The 18,664-nt window shown below is 45.6% G+C and overlaps 1 protein-coding gene and 1 pseudogene across 5 annotated transcripts in view; one reads left to right on the top strand and one right to left on the bottom strand.

The window, feature by feature from the left end:
• Positions 1-18,664, top strand: part of KLHL35 (kelch like family member 35) — a 95,958-nt gene that overhangs the window by 71,302 nt on the left and 5,992 nt on the right. For all 5 annotated transcript variants that reach the window (XM_056561190.1, XM_056561189.1, XM_056561191.1 and 2 more), the window contains 5 exons: positions 114-1,004; positions 9,589-9,773; positions 14,429-14,547; positions 14,934-15,122; positions 16,122-16,310. In XM_056561190.1, coding sequence (XP_056417165.1) covers positions 127-1,004; positions 9,589-9,773; positions 14,429-14,547; positions 14,934-15,122; positions 16,122-16,310 — 1,560 coding nt within the window. In that variant the 5' untranslated portion in view covers positions 114-126. The remainder of the gene's footprint in view (positions 1-113; positions 1,005-9,588; positions 9,774-14,428; positions 14,548-14,933; positions 15,123-16,121; positions 16,311-18,664) is intronic.
• Positions 15,936-16,083, bottom strand: LOC130359972 (U2 spliceosomal RNA; annotated as a pseudogene).

Below are 18,664 nucleotides of genomic sequence, written 5' to 3'. Positions count from 1 at the left end.
AAATGTCAAGACCAAACATGTTCCAAGACTGTTCTGTTTTTTTCTTTTTCTTTTTTAAGCAAAAACATGAACTTATGAACTCTTTAACTAACTGTTTCTTATAATCTGATTAGGGTTCAGAATGTCATGAATGAGGAAACAGAATATAAGTCCTACCATCTTGAAAACTCCATCCATGAGCCCAGGACAAGTAAAGGTCAGACAAGATCCTGTGGAGGGACATGTCATGCCAAGGAAATTCTGCAGAATTTGAACATTTACAGGCAAAGTGGAATCTTTACAGACGTGGTTCTTCTCATAGAAGATCAGACGTTTCCATGTCATCGAGGGGTCCTGTCTGCCAATAGTTCTTATTTCAGAGCCATGTTTGGGGGTAAGCTCAAGGAGAGCAATCTCAGTGTTGTGAAGATTGAAAAGATTTCTGCTCGAATTGTGGGTGTTCTACTTGACTTCATGTACGGCGGAAGTCCTAAGATAGAGGAAGACAACGTGGAGGACATCTTACAGGCCTCAGATCTCCTCCACATCTGCAGTCTTCGAGACGAGTGCGTGAAGTTTCTGGACGGCCAACTGGACCCGTCCAACTGTGTGGGCATCATGAAGTTTGCCGACATGTTCTCCATCACCTCCTTGTCTGAGAAAAGTAAGAAGCTGATGCTGGAAGGCTTCGAGGAAGTCTCCTGCCATGAGGAGTTCTTGGAGTTGACTAAAGAGGAACTGACGGAGTATTTGTCCAATGATGATCTGGTGGTGAGCAAAGAAGAGATTGTGTATGAAGCCGTCATGAGGTGGGTGAAGGAGAATAAGACCAAAGGAAGAGAAGCCCTGAAGGACCTTCTGGAGCATGTCAGGTTACCACTGATGGATCCGGCTTATTTTCTGGAGAAAGTGGAAATGGACAAGACCATCCAAGAATGTCCTGAGTGTTTCCCGCTCCTTCACGAGGCTCGGAGATACCTTATTTTGGGAAACCCAATGAATTCCTTCAGAGTGAGACCACGAAGGTAAAAAATTATCAGATATATACATACTAAATGTTTTTGTCTTCTGGTGTTTGTTGACTTTTAGTCACTTCTTTCGAGCATCATTGTCTTTTCCTACTTAGTTTTCTTATTTTAAATGTGTCGTAAGCGGAAAGTTTGATCCAAACTCATCTACTTACCCATATTTTATGCCACCATTGGTCATTTTGAGCCTTTTCTGGTCTGAAGGCCACGTTGTCAGATTGTACCAGTTCCAAAGGTGGCAACTAAGCATAAAGGGGTACTCCGCCCCTAGACATAATATCCCCTATCCCAGCGATAAGATGTCTGATCGCTGTTGACCCTCGCTATCTCGGCTGCAGCACCCCAGACATCCGGTGCACATATCGAACTTCGCACCGTGCCGGATGACTGGCGATGCGGGGCGGAGGCTCGTGATGTCACGGTTACACCCCGCTCGTGATGTCACAGCATGCCCCCTCAATGCAAATCTATGGGAGGGGGCGTGATGGCCGTCACACCTCCTATCATAGACTTGCATTGAGGGGGCATGGCCATGACGTCACAAGTGAAACACGGCCATGACTTCACGAGCCTTGTGCGCTTCGGCACTGCACCTGATGCTCAAAACAAACGCAGGGTGCAGCAGGGAGATCGCGAGGGTCCCCAGAGGCGGGACCCCCCCCGATCAGACATCTTATCCCCTATCCTTTGGAACTTTAAAGGGGTGTTCCCATCTGAGACATTTATAGCTTGTCCACCATATGCATCATAATGTTCTGATAGGTGGGGCTCCAATTTTGTGAATATCACCTATTGGAATAACACAGGGCAGGGCCGTGGGGTTAGTGCATGGCATCGCAAAGAGCCCAAAGATAGAATACTAGCTGGTACTGATATAGCAGTATCCTATGGTTGTATTATATAAGATAGATGCAGCACTATTACCTGGTACCTCAGATATCGATGCGATGCGGCGGGTGGCCGAGGAGGGGAGCTTCGCAAAAAGTTACACGAAAGTCGCAGTAGCGACTTTTTTAAAATGCTGTCAAAAGCATGTGTTTAAAGGGGTACTCCAGTGGAAAACTGGTTTTTATTTTATTTATTTTTTTAAATGAACTGGTGCCAAAAACTTAAGCAGATTTGTAAATTACTTCTATTAAAAAAATCTTAATCCTTTTAGTACTTTTTCGCAGCTGTATGCTACAGAGGAACTTCTTTACTTTTTGGATTTCTTTTTTGTGTTGTCCACAGTGCTCTCTGCTGACACCTCTGTCCATGTCAGGTACTGTCCAGAGTAGCATAGGTTTGCTATGAGGATTTTCTCCTGCTCTGGACAGTTCCTGATACGGGCATCAGGTGTCAGCAGAGAGCACTGTGGACAAGACATAAAAGAAATTAAAAAAAAAATAAAGATTTTCCTCTGTAGTATACAGCTGCTAATAAGTACTGAAAGGATTAACATTTTTTAATAGAAGAAATATTTACAAATTGGTTTAAAGGGGTTATCCAGGAAAAAACTTTTTTTTTATATATCAACTGGCTCCAGAAAGTTAAACTAGATTTGTATATTACTTCTATTAAAAAATCTTAATCCATTCAGTACTTATGAGCTTCTGAAGTTAAGGTTGTTCTTTTCTGTCTAAGTGCTCTCTGATGACACGTGTCTTGGGAACCAACCAGTTTAGAAGCAAATCCCCATAGCAAACCTCTTCTACTCTGTGCAGTTCCCGAGACAAGCAGAGATGTCAGCAGAGAGCACTGTTGCCAGACAGAAAACAACAACTCAGCTTTAGCAGCTGATAATTATTGAAAGGATTAAGATTTTTTAATAGAAGTAATTTACAAATCTGTTTAACTTTCTGGAGCCGGTTGATATATATATATAAAAAAGTTTTTTTTCCTGGAATACCCCTTTAACTTTCTGACACCAGTTCATTAAAAAAAAAAAGTTTTCCACCGGAGTACCCCTTTAACCTGTTGGGGACGATGGGCGTATGCATAAGCCCTTGCGTCCTGGTACTTAAGGATGAAGGGCGTAGCCATATGCCCATGGGAATTTCGGTCCCCGCCGCGCGCTGGGCGGGGACCGGACCGGGTGACTGCTGATATCGATCAGCAGGCATCCTGTGCAAATGCCCAGGGGGGTCATTCGACCCCCCCATGTCGGCGATTGTTGCAAATCGCAATTGAATTCATTTGCACCGATTCCGGGTCATTATGGGTCTATGGTGACCCGGAATATAAGAGGGATCGCGGTTGTCTAAGACACCCACAATCCCCCTGAAGGCATAGGAGTTAGGTGGCAGGGGTGCCACCCCTCCTATCCCTGCTATTGGTGGTCTAGACGCGACCACCAATAGCAGATCGGGGGCGGGGGGGCTTTACTTTTGTTTTCCCCATCCTGCCCACCCACAATAGGCGGGCCAGAAAGGGGGAAACGAAGAGGAGCGGGCACCAACGTCCATTTACCCGTCCGAAGGCAGCAGAGCGACGGTGATCGGCGGGCGGCGACAGAGATCTGCGTGCGGCGTGCGGCAGAAGAGGACGGCTCCCGGATGCGATGGAAGCCGGTAAATTGCCTAGCAACATCTAGAGGGCTACAGTTTGAGATCACTATAGTGGTCTCTAGACTGTAGCCCTCCAGATGTTGCAAAACTACAACTCCCAGCATGCCCAGACAGCTGTTTGCTGTGTGGGCATCCTGGGATTTGTAGTTTTGCAACAGCTGGAGGTCTACAGTTTAGAGACCACTGCACAGTGATCTCTATACTGCCCTCTAGATCTTGTAAAACTACAACTCCTAGCATGCCAACACAGCTGTTTGCTGTGTGGGCATGCTGGGATTTGTAGTTTTGCAACATCTGGAGGTCCAGAGTTTGGAGATCACTGTTCAGTGGTCTCTAAATTGTAGCACTCCAGATGTTGCAAAACTGCAAATCCCAGCATGCCCAAACAGCAAACAGCTGTCTCGGCATCCTGGGAGTTGTAGTTGCGTACCTCCAGCTGTTGCATAACTACATCTCCTAGCATGCCCTTCTGTGATCAGTACATGCTGGGAATTGTAGTTTTGCAACAGCTGGAGGCACACTGGTTGGAAAATACTGAGTTAGGTAACAAAACCTAACTGAAGGTTTTCCAACCAGTGTGCCTCCAGCTGTTGCAAAACTACAACTCCCAGCATGTACTGACAGACCGTGCATGCTGGGAGTTGTAGTTTTGCAACAGCTGGAGGCACACTTGTTGGAAAATAGGTTCTGTTACCTAACTCAGTATTTTCCAACCAGCGTGCCTCCAGCTGTTTCAAAACTTCAACTCCCAGCATGCACAGTCTGTCAGTATATGCTGGGAGTTGTAGTTTTGCAACAGCTGGAGGCACACTGGTTGGAAAATACTGAGTTAGGTAACAGAACCTAACTGAAGGTTTTCCAACCAGTGTGCCTCCAGCTGTTGCAAAAGTACAACTCCCAGCATGCACGGTCTGTCAGTACATGCTGGGAGTTGTAGTTTTGAAACAGCTGGAGGTTTGCCCCCCCCCCCCCCATGTGAACGTACAGGGTACATTCACACGGGCAGGTTTACAGTAAGTTTCCTGCGTCAAGCATGATCTGCGGCAAATTTTTTGCCGCAGCGCAAATTCCTAGCGGGAAACTCACCGTAACCCACCAGTGCGAATGTACCCTAAAAACACTACTCTACACTACACTAACACATACTAAAGGGTAAAACACTACATATACACCCCCTTACACTGTCCCCCCCCTCCCCAATATAAATGAAAAATGTATTGTGCGGCAGTGTTTCCAAAACGGAGCCTCCAGCTGTTGCAATACAACAACTCCCAGCATTTCCGGACAGCCACTGACTGTCCAGGCATGCTGTGAATTTAGCAACAGCTGGAGGCACCCTGTTTGGGAATCACTGGCATAGAATACCCCTATGTCCACCCCTATGCGATCCCTAATTTAGTCCTCAAATGCGCATGGCACTCTCTCACTTCAGAGCCCTGTCGTATTTCAAGGAAACAGTTTAGGGCCACATATGGGGTATCTCCGTAATCGGGAGAAATTGCGTTACAACTTTTGGGGGGCTTTTTCTCCTTTTACCCCTTATGAAAAGGAAAAGTTGGGGTCTACACCAGCCTGCTAAATGCTAGTGTAAAAAAATAATTTTTTTTTACACTAACATGCTGGTGTTGCCCTTTACTTTTTATTTTCACAAGAGGTAAAAGGAAAAAAAATTGTAACACAATTTCTCCTGAGTACGGAGATACCCCATATGTGGGCGTAAAATGCTCTGCGGGTGCACAACAAGGCTCAGGAGTGAGAGCGCACCATGTACATTTGAGGCCTAAGTTGGTGATTTGCACAGGGGTGGCTGATTTTATAGAGGTTCTGACATAAACCCAAAAAAATAAATACCCACATGTGACCCCATTTTGGAAACTACACCCCTCACGGAATGTAATAAGGGGTACAGTGAGCATTTACGCCCCACAGGTGTCTGACAGATTTTTGTACAGTGGTACGTGAAAATGAAAAATGTAATTTTTTTGTTTGCACAGCCCACTGTTCCAAAGATCTGTTAAACGCCAGTGGGGTGTAAATACTCACTGTACCCCTTATTACATTCCGTGAGGGGTGTAGTTTCCAAAATGGGGTCACATGTGGGGGGGTCCACTGTTCTGGCACCACGATCTGTTAAACGCCAGTGGGGTGTAAATACTCACTGTACCCCTTATTACATTCCGTGAGGGGTGTAGTTTCCAAAATGGGGTCACATGTGGGGGGCTCCACTGTTCTGGCACCACGGGGGGCTTTGACTACCATTTCAAACAAATTATCTCTCTAAAAGCTCAATGGCGCTCCTTCTCATCTGAGCGTTGTAGTTTGCCAGCAGAGCACTTGACGTCCAAACATTGGGTATTTCCATACTCAGAAGAAATGGGGTTACAAATTTTGGGGGGCATTTTCTCCTATTACCCCTTGTAAAAAAGTAAAATTTGGGGAAAAAACAGCATTTTAGTGACATTTTTTTTTTCATTTACACATCCAACTCTAACAAAAAGTTGTCAAACACCTGTGGGGTGTTAAGGCTCACTGGACCCCTTTTTACGTTCCTTAAGGGGTGTCGTTTCCATAATAGTGTGCGATGTGGTGGGGGTTTGCTGTCCTGGCACCATAGGGGCTTCCTAATGTGACATGCCCCCCAAAAACCATTTCAGAAAAACTCACTCTCCTAAATCCCATTGTCGCTCCTTCCCTTCTGAGCCCTCTAGTGCACCCGCCGAACACTTGACATACACATATGAGGTATTTCCTTACTCGAGAGAAATTGGGTTACAAATTTTGGGGGGATTTTTCATCTATTACCCCTTGTAAAAATTCAAAAACTGGGTCTACAAGAACATGCGAGTGTAAAAAATGAAAATTTTGAATTTTCTCCTTCACTTTGCTGCTATTCCTGTGAAACACCTCAAGGGTTAACACACTTACTGAATGTCATTTTGAATACTTTGGGGGGTGCAGTTTTTATAATGGGGTCATTTATGGGGCATTTCTAATATGAAGACCCTTCAAATCCACTTCAAACCTGAACTGGTCCCTGAAAAATTCCAATTTTGAAAATTTTGCCAAAAAATTGAAAATTGCTTCTGAACTTTGAAGCCCTCTGGTGTTTTCCAAAAGTAAAAACATGTCAGCTCTATGAGGGAAACATAAAGTAGACATATTGTATATGTGAATCAATATATAATTTATTTGGAATATCTATTTTCCTTACAAGCAGAGAGCTTCAAAGTTAGAAAAATGCTAAATTTTCAAATTTTTTTATCAAATTTTGGAATTTTTCACCAAGAAATGATGCAAGTATCGACAAAAATTTACCCCTAAGGTAAAGTAGAATATGTCACGAAAAAATAATCTCGGAATCAAATTTATAAGTAAAAGCATCCCAGAGTTATTAATGCTTAAAGTGACAGTGGTCAGATTTGCAAAAAAATGCTCTTGTCCTAAGGGTCCTAATGGGCTCCGTCCCCAAGGGGTTAAAGCCAATTCTGACCTGGCTTTGACTTGCGACTTTTTGAAGGGAGTTTGCGACTTTTGTTTGTTTACAAGCGACATTCTCACTTGATAAATTCCCGACCACTGCAAAGTGAAAACTGAAAGTTGCTTAGGTAGGGCTATTTGCAACTTTATGCGTACCCACAAAAGTCTCACAAAAATTTGCTGAGGCGCACGTGCGGCTTTTTGTGCCACTTTTTGTAAGCAAAATAAAAGCTCTAAGAAGGAGATTTATCAAAACCTGTGTAGAGGAAAAGTTGACAAGTTGCCCATAGCAACCAATCAGATCGCTGCTTTCATTTTCCATAGGCCCTTTCAAAAATGAAAGAAACGATCTGATTGGTTGCTATGGGCAACTGGGCAACTCTTCCTCAGCACAGATTTTGATAAATCTAAATCTCTTCATAAATGTCCCCCCTATAGGGCAGAATATTTTAGGCTTTCAAGGGCATCATTATTTGATTACTCTTATAACACCAGTGTATGGCAGTATTATTTGAGCACTTTGGGGGCACTGTATGGCAGTATTATTTACATGTTTTAAAGGGGTACTCTGGTGGAAAACTTTTTTTTTTTCTTAAATGAACTGGTGCCAGAAAGTTAAACAGATTTGTAAATTACTTCTATTAAAAAAAAAACTTAATCCTTCCAGTACTTTTTAGCAGAGGAAATTCTTTTCTTTTTGAATTTCTTTTTCGTCTTGTCCACAGTGCTCTCTGCTGACACCTGATGCCCGTATCAGGAAGTGTCCAGAGCAGGAGAAAATCCCCATAGCAAACCTATGCTACTCACGGAGGTGTCAGCAGAGAGCACTGTGGACAAGACAAAAAAGAAATTCAAAAAGTAAAGAATTTCCTCTGTAGCATACAGCTGCTAAAAAGTACTAAAAGGATTAAAAAAAATTTCAATAGAAGTAATTTGCAAATCTGTTTAACTTTCTGGCACCAGTTCATTAAAAAAAAAAAAAAGTTTTCATCCGGAGTACCCCTTTAAGGGCAGGGCATCATTGTTTGATATGGCCACTGTTTGACGATATTATTTCATTGCTGTTTGGCACCATTATTTGGGCACAGCAGGGAAGCATTATGTGGGCATTGCATGATATTACTTGAGCACTATATGGGGTATTATTTGTATGGCCCAGATTTATCAAACTGTGTGAGAGAAAAAAAATAGAGTGATTTTCCCACAGCAACCAATCACAGCTCAGCTTTCACTTTACCTCAGCTTGTTAGTTGAGCTGTGATTGGCTGTTGTGGGAAAATCGCTCTATTTTTTCTCTCACACAGTTTGATAAATCTGGGCCTATATGTATTATTATTATTATTACAGTGTTCCCTCAACATACGATGGTAATCCGTTCCAAATGGACCATCGTTTGTTGAAACCATCGTATGTTGAGGGATCCGTGCAATGTAAAGTATAGGACAGTGGTCTACAACCTGCGGACCTCCAGATGTTGCAAAACTACAACACCCAGCATGCCCGGACAGCCAACGGCTGTCCGGGCATGCTGGGAGTTGTAGTTTTGCAACATCTGGAGGTCCGCAGGTTGGAGACCACTGGTAGAGGAAGTTGTACTCACCTGTCCCCGCCGCTCTGGACCGTCACCACTGCCCTGGATGTCGCCTTCCATCGCTGTCGCCACGTCCCTGAGGTGTCCCCCACGCTCCCACAAGGCCTCTGCTTCCCCGGCATCCTCGCTCTCCGTCGCCGCCATCACGTCGCTACGCACGCCGCTCCTATTGGATGACGGGACGGCGTGTGCAGCGACGTGATGACGACAATGGAGAGCGCCGACGATGCAGGGGATCCCGATGGGACGCGCCGGACCGCCCGAGGACAGGTAAGTGATCGTCAGCAGACCACACGGGGCACCATATACAGCTATCCGGTGGCAGCTGAAGCATCGTATGTTGAAATGATCGTATGTCGGGGCCATCGTACGTTGGGGGGGGGTCACTGTATTATATTTTCATTATATGCTTCAGTACAGTGTTTCCCAACTAATGTGCTTCCAGCTGTTGCAGGTAGAGATGAGCGAACTTACAGTAAATTTGATTCGTCACGAACTTCTCGGCTCGGCAGTTGATGACATTTCCTGCATAAATTAGTTCCGCTTTCAGGTGCTCCGGTGGGCTGGAAAAGGTGGATACAGTCCTAGGAAACTCTTTCCTAGGACTGTATCCACCTTTTCCAGCACCTGAAGGCTGAACTAATTTACGCAGGATAAGTCATCAACTGCCGAGCCGAGAAGTTCGTGACGAATCGAATTTACTGTAAGTTCGCTCATCTCTAGTTGCAGGACTACAACTCCCAGCATGCCCAGACAGCCTTCGGCTGTCCGGGCATGCTGGGAGTTGTAGTTCTGCAACAGCTGGAGGCACCCTGGTTGGGAAACACTGTCCTAGAGCAAAACAATCTGTAATAACCCATACCGCCTTCTTTATGTATTTATTTTATCAGTATGACTTTATTTTTTTCTTTGGAAAAGTTTTACTAGATTTACTTTATGATCTTTATCTGGGCACAATTTATTGCAGGTTCATGAATCTGTCGGAAGCCATTGTTATCATTGGTGGTTGTGATAAAAAGGGCCTCCTAAAGCTGCCCTTTACCGAATGTTACCACCCGAAGAGCGGGCAGTGGATGACGCTCACCAGTATGCCGGGTTATACCAAGTCGGAGTTTGCAGCCACCACACTGAAGAATAATATCTATATCTCAGGTAATGTCATGTGGCTCGGGGGTTAATATGACTGGTGTCCTCAGATCACTGTCTGCCCTAAGTCTTTCCCTCAGGGACTATTGTAACATTTCTCATTCATGAGACATCAAATGATCAGTCATGACTAGGGGGATCGTAGAATTACGCTTGGCCCCACACCACAGACACTCCAACGTGGTGCAAAGGCCACAGCGGACCCAATTTTATTATCCAAAACCAATATAACAAATATATATATTAATAAATATATATATAAATATGACACTTTACATGTGTTCATAAATAACATGCCCCCTAACATCTCCCGCTATCCAAGGTAACATTACCCCATAACATTCACGTAACCTGAACATAGTGCAAAATGAATTAACCAAACTCCTGATATGGCACCAGACTGTAAGGGGACCTGAAGGCAGCTTCTCCTTCCGCTCTCTCCTAATTTGCCCTTGGTCGACCGTCACCTGACCCAATGGCACCACCTTCGGAGACCACTCTGCCATCCGCTCGAGCATGCCTCCAGATCCCCCTCCATCTCCCGCCGCTGCGACAACAATTACCATGCCCCACCTCACCCTAAACCAGGGCAGGCGGGAGGGACTCTCACTGATTCAACTTTCCTAATGACTCCTCCCCTTCCTCCTTTTCTTCTTATACTCCACCTTCCCCCCTTTACGCAACGTAATCCCCCCCCCCTTACTTCCTGAACCTTCTGCCTGCACTTTCTACTGCGCCCTGTCATGTGCCCCCTCCCCTCCCATGCTGTCCTCTTCGGGGGCTCTCTTTACTGTCCCCTCACTTTCCCCGTTGTGTCAGTCATTAACCTCTTAAGGACCCAGGACGTATGAGTACGTCCTGGGTCCCAGTCCTGCGATATAACACGGGGTCACACGGTGACCCCGCATAATATCGCGGCGGGCCCGGCGTCATAGTGAAGCCAGGACCCGCCTCTAATAGCGCGCGGCACTGATCGCGGTGCCGCGCGCTATTAACTCTTTAGCCGCACGCTCAAAGTTGAGCCACACGGCTAAAAGTGAAAGTAAAAAGTGCCGGTTAGCTCAGGGAGCTGTTCGGGATCGCGGCGGTATAATCGCGGCATCCCAAACAGCTGTAGCACAGGAGGAGGTCTTCTTACCTTCTCCTGCGCTGTCCGATCGCCGATTGAATGCTTCAAGCCTGAGATCCAGGCTTGAGCATTAAATCGCCGAAAACACTGATTGATCCATTCCTATGGAGATGGATCAATCAGTGTAAAAGATCAGTTAATGCAATGTTATAGCCCCCCCTATAGGAGCTATAATATTGCATAAGAAAAGTGTAAAAACATCATTAACCCTTTCAATTATCCCTTCCCCTAATAAAAGTTTGAATCACCCGGCATTTCCAAGAATAAAAAAAACACAGCGTAAATAAAAATAAACGTATGTGGTATTGCCGCATGCAGAAATGTCTGAATTATAAAAATATACCACTTTTTAAACCGCACATTCAATGGCGTACGCGCAAAAAAATTCCAAGTCCAAAATAGCGCATTTTTGATCACTTTTTATACCACAAAAAAGTGAATAAAAAGTGATCAAAAAGTCTGATCAGAACAAATTTGGTACCACTAAAAACTTCAGATCACGGCGCAAAAAATTAGCCCTCATAGCGCCCTGAACATGGAAAAATAAAAAAGTTATAGGGGTCAGAAGATGACCATTTTAAACGTATACATTTTCCTGCATGTATTCATGATTTTTTTCTAGAAGTCCGACAAAATCAAACCTATATAAGTAGGATATCATTTTAATCGTATGGACCTACAGAATAAAGAGAAGGTATCATGTTTGCCGAAAAATGTACTACGTAGAAACGGAAGCCCCCAAAAGTTACAAATTAGTGTTTTTTCATCAATTTTGTCACACATTGATTTTTTTTCCCGTTTCACCGTAGATTTTTTGGTAAAATGACTAATGTCATTACAAAGTAGAATTAGTGATGCAAAAAAATAAACCATCTCCCCACATGTGTCAATTTATTCCTGTGTTACAGTTATTAGTGTCCCCCTGTAAAAACAAATAGACAACAAGCGCTTCCTAATGCGGGATCACCAACATCGGGTAGAAGTTCGTGAATAAAGGAAACATGCTCACCTGGGAAGATTGTGCAGATTCCAGGCACAACACTTACAAGGGTGTTTCAAGGAATAGTGAGCTGCTGCGGCTTCCCACACCATGACTGGATGGGATTTTAGATACATCCCTTCCTCTCTAACCCACTCTTAACCACGTAACAACCCCTTCTCCCAATAGAAAAGACACTGACACCTGCTGTGGGAAAATTGGGCCGTGTGGCCCATTTATTTAACAAACCAATAAATAACATTTGAATATTTACATATAAACATAACCAAACTGGAGGGCACTCCCCTCCCCCAACCGGATTTGTGCAACACGCTTCTTACCCCTGGCCGCGAGCCCCTGGCCCAGGGGCACCCCGGTAACCTTCTGCACAATCCCTCGAACTCCTGAGGCCCAGAACCACCACCAGGAGGCCCAATTGAACCATCTCAAACATTTATCTTTCAAACTACTAACTCCCCCGGGACCCTTTCACATGCCTCCCCCTTATCAGAATCCCACCCACCAAGCGTTTAAAAGAGGGCGGGCGGGACCTTCTTCTCGCTTCTACACGCCGACTGGTGAGTACCCTCCCCCCCTGGGGCACCCCCCTATATACACTCCTCCCCCTCCCCTCCAGATGACCTCTCTTTCACCCCACTCTCGAGCCACCTGCTACTGTCCCTTAAAGGAGCAGCAGCCATTTAACCCTTTAACCCCCATTCCCTTGAAATATACCTCTAACCCCATTAACCCTTACTAACATCTGGGAGGGCCACTAAAACCCCCGTCAAGACGCCACTACGCCAGGGGTTCCCCCGCTCCGTTTGCTCCCAAAGGCATCGGCATTGAAGGGTGAAGGAGAAGAGTGAAACGGGGAAGTGGTGTCCGCGCTGCTAGAAAGTAGGTAGGATCAGCAAGGATCGGGAATCATAGTGTGATAGCCTGGGGGGTGTAGGGTATGGGGAGTGTGGCTGTGCAGCAATTAAAGGGTGCTTGTTAACCCTTGCTATTCGTGACGCCAGGGTGAGGGTTCCTCAATAACGCTTTTCCTACCACCAACCTTCCCCAGAGCGATAGGCAGGTAGATAAGAAGAATAGATTGTCCACAACCGGAGAGTTTCTGAAACAGCATTAACGTTTACTGAAGATTTTCTGCAAGCTTCAATAATACAACAGTCTCTGAGTATAACAACAGCTTTTCCTTGGAGATTGACAAAGGTTGGGACTTTATTATTAAGAGTTTTTTTTAGTATATTGCGTTGCTCCACTGGATTTAGGGGTTAGCTGCGGTCCAGTAGTCACACTAACATTTGCGGGGATTTAGATTTGAACTCACGGTTTTTGTCCCGCTTAGGCCGGAGGTTTTGAGGCCTAGCGTGTCTTTGAAAGTTGCGTAGCACCGTCCTGTTAGTCCGGCATCCACAAGAGCAGCAACCCAAGAGAGCGATAATTGGACGCAGCTCCCTTATATGGGGGCTGGACTAACCCTAATTGGTCCATACTGATGTCAATCACCATTACAGAGATTTGTGGGTAACACGTGACCCAAGGACCTCCTAAGGTCCTACAACATACGATAGAGGTTACTAGCATGGTCACATGACCGAAAGTCCTGCGACGCTGAACAAGGCAAGTACCATACATTAATATAGAATATACAATTATTAAATATATACATTTATTATCACTAAAGATAGACTTTAGGAGAGGCGACTAGGGGCTGTCCCACCTGAGGAACCCTACCTGAACGTAGTTACTCTGACTTTGGGGACCTCTACACTAGGTACGGTATGCAATACGGTACCAGGACACCACAATAGGTATTGAAAGTAGACCTTTATTTTGTTCACACAACGCGTTTCTGGTCGAAAACCCTTTTATCACGCCTGATGAAAGGGTTTACTCCCAGAAACACGTTGTGAGAACAAAATAAAGGTCTACTTTCAATACTTATGGTTCCCGATTCTTGATGATCCTACCTACTTTCCAGCAGCGCGGACACCACTTCCCGGTTTCACTCTTCTTCACCCTTGTTCATCTCTCACTGTGTCTCAGCCATAAGTGTCCTCTCATTTCTGTTACAGTTATTAGTGTCCCCTCATATTTCCCTGTGTCAGTCATTAGTGTCCCATCATATTTCCCTGTGTCACAGTCATAAGTGTCCTCTCATCCCTCCCGTGTCACATTTATTAGTGTTCCCTCATCACTCCCTGTGGCATAGTCATTAGTGAGTGAGTGGCGCGTAAGCCAATCAACAGCCTCGGCTTACACACTGTACTCCAAAGTACAGAGCATGACTGCTGATTGGCTGTGGTGGTCACCTGATGTCCACTGCTCATGTAACACTGTAGGGCTGACTGGAGGCAGAACAGGGGATCAGCGCAGGAAAGGAGTCATAGGTAAGTACAACAGTTTTTTCTTTTAAAGTTGAACAACCCTTTGGAAACGACTGAAAAAAACCTAGGCACTGCAACAAAATTCTTAGTCACCATGACGACCTGGCACCTGGGATTTGTCAAGCCCTCATCAGTGACTTACCTTTCGTCTCTCCAGGCGGTCACATTAACAGCAATGATGTCTGGATGTTCAGCACTCAGCTCAATTCCTGGATTAAGGTGGCCCCGCTAAGTAAGGGTCGGTGGAGACACAAGATGGCTGTTCTTAATGGCGAGGTAAGAAGATCATGTGCATCCTTACAAAAATTAATTCAATTTGTTATGTTTGGGGGAAGGGATTCCTAAAAAAAATTGCGCAATTTTTCTTTTCCTTTACCCAGATTTTCTGGCATAATTAAAGAAATTGCACAACATAATAAATGGTGAAAATGTTTTAAAGGATGCACAACATGGCAAAAATAATTGCGAAAAAACAATGATAAAAAAAAAAACAGAAACCCTGCTAGAAAAACTGTGCAAATAAAAAGAAAAATTGAAGAAATTTTCATGCCAAAGATAAATTCCTCCCAAAGTTTATTAGAAAGTTGTGGATTTTTGTATATGATGAATATGTAAAGTTACACATTAAAATGACATATAAAAATGACATTTTTGTTTTGCAGATTTATGCTGTCGGTGGATTTGACGGTCTGAAGAGGTTGTCTACGGTGGAGCGGTACAACTCCTTCACCAACACTTGGACCCCGGTGACCTCCATGTTGGCAGCCGTGAGCTCGGCCGCGGTGGTCTCCTGTGCGAACAAGCTGTATGTCATTGGCGGAGCCGTGGAGGATTATGGGAACACAGATAAGGTATAGTATAGTCAGATGAAGCAGAGCTGAGTTGATTATTAGATATCGGATGTATTTTGCACAATTTTTTTAACATTTTTTTTTATCTAAGAGACGAGGAACGTGCTCTCGAATCACCCAAAGTGCATGAAAAAGTGCAAACGTGTTACACTAAAAAAAACGTGCACAGAGGATGCGGTCTATCGCAAGCCCTTATCCGATAGGAGAGAGGCCCCCCAACAAACCTACCCTTCACCTCCGGACCAAAAGGTACCTGCGAGGTTCCAGGTTCGATGTCCCTTTTCGCCGAAGCTACTAAGGGACCACAAATGCTCCCGGCATCCCCCTTGGCGTTAGCCAAGGTATCTGCCCGCAGAGCCGATAACGGTTGGTACCCTGCCAAAGCTGGAGTACCCGGGTGTTTGCAGGAAGGTGATGAACCTAATGGCCACACACACCTCCCCTAGACCGCCAGGAGGGACACCCAGAAGGGCTACCGCATCCTGACAAATCCTGTGGACACACAACACCCAAAAAGTGACACAGTGAGACAAAAAAGAAATAAATAAGTGAATGTGTGCCGATATACTGCCCGGACATCCGGCCGGATCTATAAAAATGTCTCTGATCCTAGCCAGAAGGCCAGGAATCAAGAGGTGAGTGCCACAAGGTGAAAAGATTATGGTGCCCGTGCTTCAACTCAGTGAGCCAGTACACCCAGTGAGTTACGGCACCTCGGGGTCAACACTCCCAGAGGCACAAAAGTACCTCGGCTCTAGACCCTCTCAGCCTCATGGCGAGACCCGGAGGGGGCAGGTCACATCGGAGCAGCCGGTAAGCTGATTCCTCAGAACCCCCCCGGAAAGCCCCGCTACACCTGTCCCCTTCATGTAGCACCCATCCCCACCAGCCCCATACCGGCATGAAAAACTGATAAGAACAGATACTACACTTGATCTTTGCCAAAAGGCCGAGAAGTATTTTATTTAGCTGAGATCTTAATTCTCGTCATAATTCCAGGTTCAGTGCTATGACCCAGAAACCGACACATGGACGTATAAGACGCCGTCACCTTTCTCCCAGAGATGCATCAATGCCGTAGAACTGGATGGGGTGGTGTATGTGGTCGGGGGTCTGCTGAGCACAATCTTCAGCTACAACCCAAAGACGGATGAATGGAGTGAAGTGGCGTCTCTGCCCGGAGCTCTGGTGAGTTGCAGAACAATCATTAGTAGGTTCTCCAGATTAGGAAAAGTCATTGACCACAGGCAGATCAGGAAAGTGTCCTCCTGCATGGACCTCCAGCGATCAGCTGTGATCTGTGTGAAACCTGGAAGTAAGTGTTCAATTTTTCTGCAGTGCCTCCGAAGGCCAAAATTAATATTACATACACAAAAAGAAATTAAACCGGAGCACTCTCTCGATGTCTACAAGTTCTGGTAACGTTCCAAAGGTCTTCTTCGGACAAGAGCGGGGAGGCAGTAGATGGTACCGGGGGAGTTCAGACGCTGGCCACGGACCGTATCACGCCGCTTGGTGCGTGAAACGGTCCATTGCCAGCGTCTGAACTCCCCCTGTACCATCTACCGCCTCCTCGCTCTTGTCCGAAGAGGACCTTTGGAACGTTACCGGAACTTGTAGACATCGGGTGAGTGCTCCGGTTTACTTTCTTTGTGTGTATATATTTCTACGCATCTTGATTTCCACGTGAGCACCATCTGAATCATTTTATTAGCGGTTTAACTAGTGCATCCATTGTGACGTTGACACACATTAGTGTATGCAGCATTGCAGTGCCGGTTTTCTTTTGTCTTTGAACTGTTGTAAAAATTAGTATTAGGTCACATAGAAAGAAGAGGGTCCGGCACCGCACTGTCTGTAGTGCGTCCTATAAGCTGGAGAGACTGAGGCAGAAGTGTTGGACCTTTCACGGGGGTGCTATTCTGATAAACAGTCTTTCAGCCGTGGCACATCAAGAAGAGAAATGAAGAATGCACTCACCCGATAAAGTTACTTGCAGAAGAACTTTATTCTGAAAAGCAGTAACTGTACAGCGGGTAGGATCAGGGAGCACCTCGTGGCAACAGACTGTTTCCTGTGCCCAAGCGCACTTCCTCGGGCCGCTGGTCTACTTCAAGGCTAACAGGTGCGGTTTAAATAGGTAATCCTAAATCACCATAGAAACATATAAACAAATATGTGCAGCAACATATACAAGTAAAAAACAATTAGAGGAATGAGCTGAGGTCGTGACGTTACTCAGACCGGTTGGACCTAATGCATCCAGTCTGAATATCCATTTAGTTTCATTTTGGAGTAAGGTTTTATGTCTATCACCTCCATATTTCGGTGTAACACTCACGTTTCTGTAGACAGGAATGCTTGTAGTAGTGGATCTGCTGGACCTGTGTGACAGATGACACAGACCACACCAGGGAGCGGAGTCTAAGGTGCCGCTGGTTTTCACCAGAGCCCGCCGCAAAGCGAGATGGACTTGCTGCGGCAGGCGGCACCCAGGTCACTAACCCCTGGCACGGCTCGACCACACAGGTGGCTGAGGAGTTTCGAGGCACAATAGGATACGGCAACTCATGGTCAGGATAGCAGATGGTCAGGGCAGGCAGCACAGGTGCATAGTCAGGGACAGAGCAGGAGGTCAAAAGGCAGGCGGCAAAGGAGCAAGGTTAGGTCACAGAGCTAAGGGTCAGTAACACGGCAAGACAACTAACAGGTACGCTTTCTCTTAGGCACTGGGGCAACAAAGATCCGGCAGGGAAGTGTGGGAGGTGGAGGAACTTATAGCTGAGTCACAGGTGTTCACTTGATTATTGGGCATTCTGGCCCTTTAAATCTCCGAGCTCTGGCGCGCGCACCCTAGGGGACATGCACGCCGGAGCAGAGAGGCAGAGGAGGAGGCAGGAGAAGCACCAGGTGAGTGACAGGCTGGGATTCGCATGCGGACCCATCCCGCAATCCCAGTCCCGCCGGCATCGGGAGGTCACAGGGCTATGCATACAGACAGTAACACTAAACATAACATACAGACAGTCCACTCTTTCTAGACCGGCAATATTCAAGCATGCGCCATCACCTCCGTGACATTCTTGGACATGCGCAATAAATCTCGGAACTACTTTGCCAGTGACGATAGATCTGAGATGTTCTCATACTCTTATGTAGAGACTCCTAATAGTTTTATCTACGTACGCATAGCCGCAAGGGCAAATGAGTACGTAAACTACATAGTTCGTCTTACAGGTAATAAGCTGATTCACTGTATGCGCTATGCCTCCCACCTTCACTATTCTATTCGATAGGTTTTGTGGGCACAAAGAACAATTTTTACACTGAAAATTCCCCTTGAGGGTCCTAGTGTCAAGCAAAGTTCTTTTTTTTTTTACTTGCTCTCTATCACCCAAAGTGCAAGAAAAAGTGCAAACGTGTCACACTAAAAAACTAAAGGATGCGGTCTATCGCTAAGCCCTTCTGCAACAGGAGAGAGGCCCCCCAACAAACCTACCCTTCATCTCTGGGCCAAAAGGCACCTGCAAGGATCCAGGTTC

The sequence above is a fragment of the Hyla sarda genome, chromosome 2 (assembly GCF_029499605.1).
Source record: "Hyla sarda isolate aHylSar1 chromosome 2, aHylSar1.hap1, whole genome shotgun sequence".
NCBI classification, from domain to species: domain Eukaryota; kingdom Metazoa; phylum Chordata; class Amphibia; order Anura; family Hylidae; genus Hyla; species Hyla sarda.
This window is presented reverse-complemented; position numbering and strand designations above follow the sequence as displayed.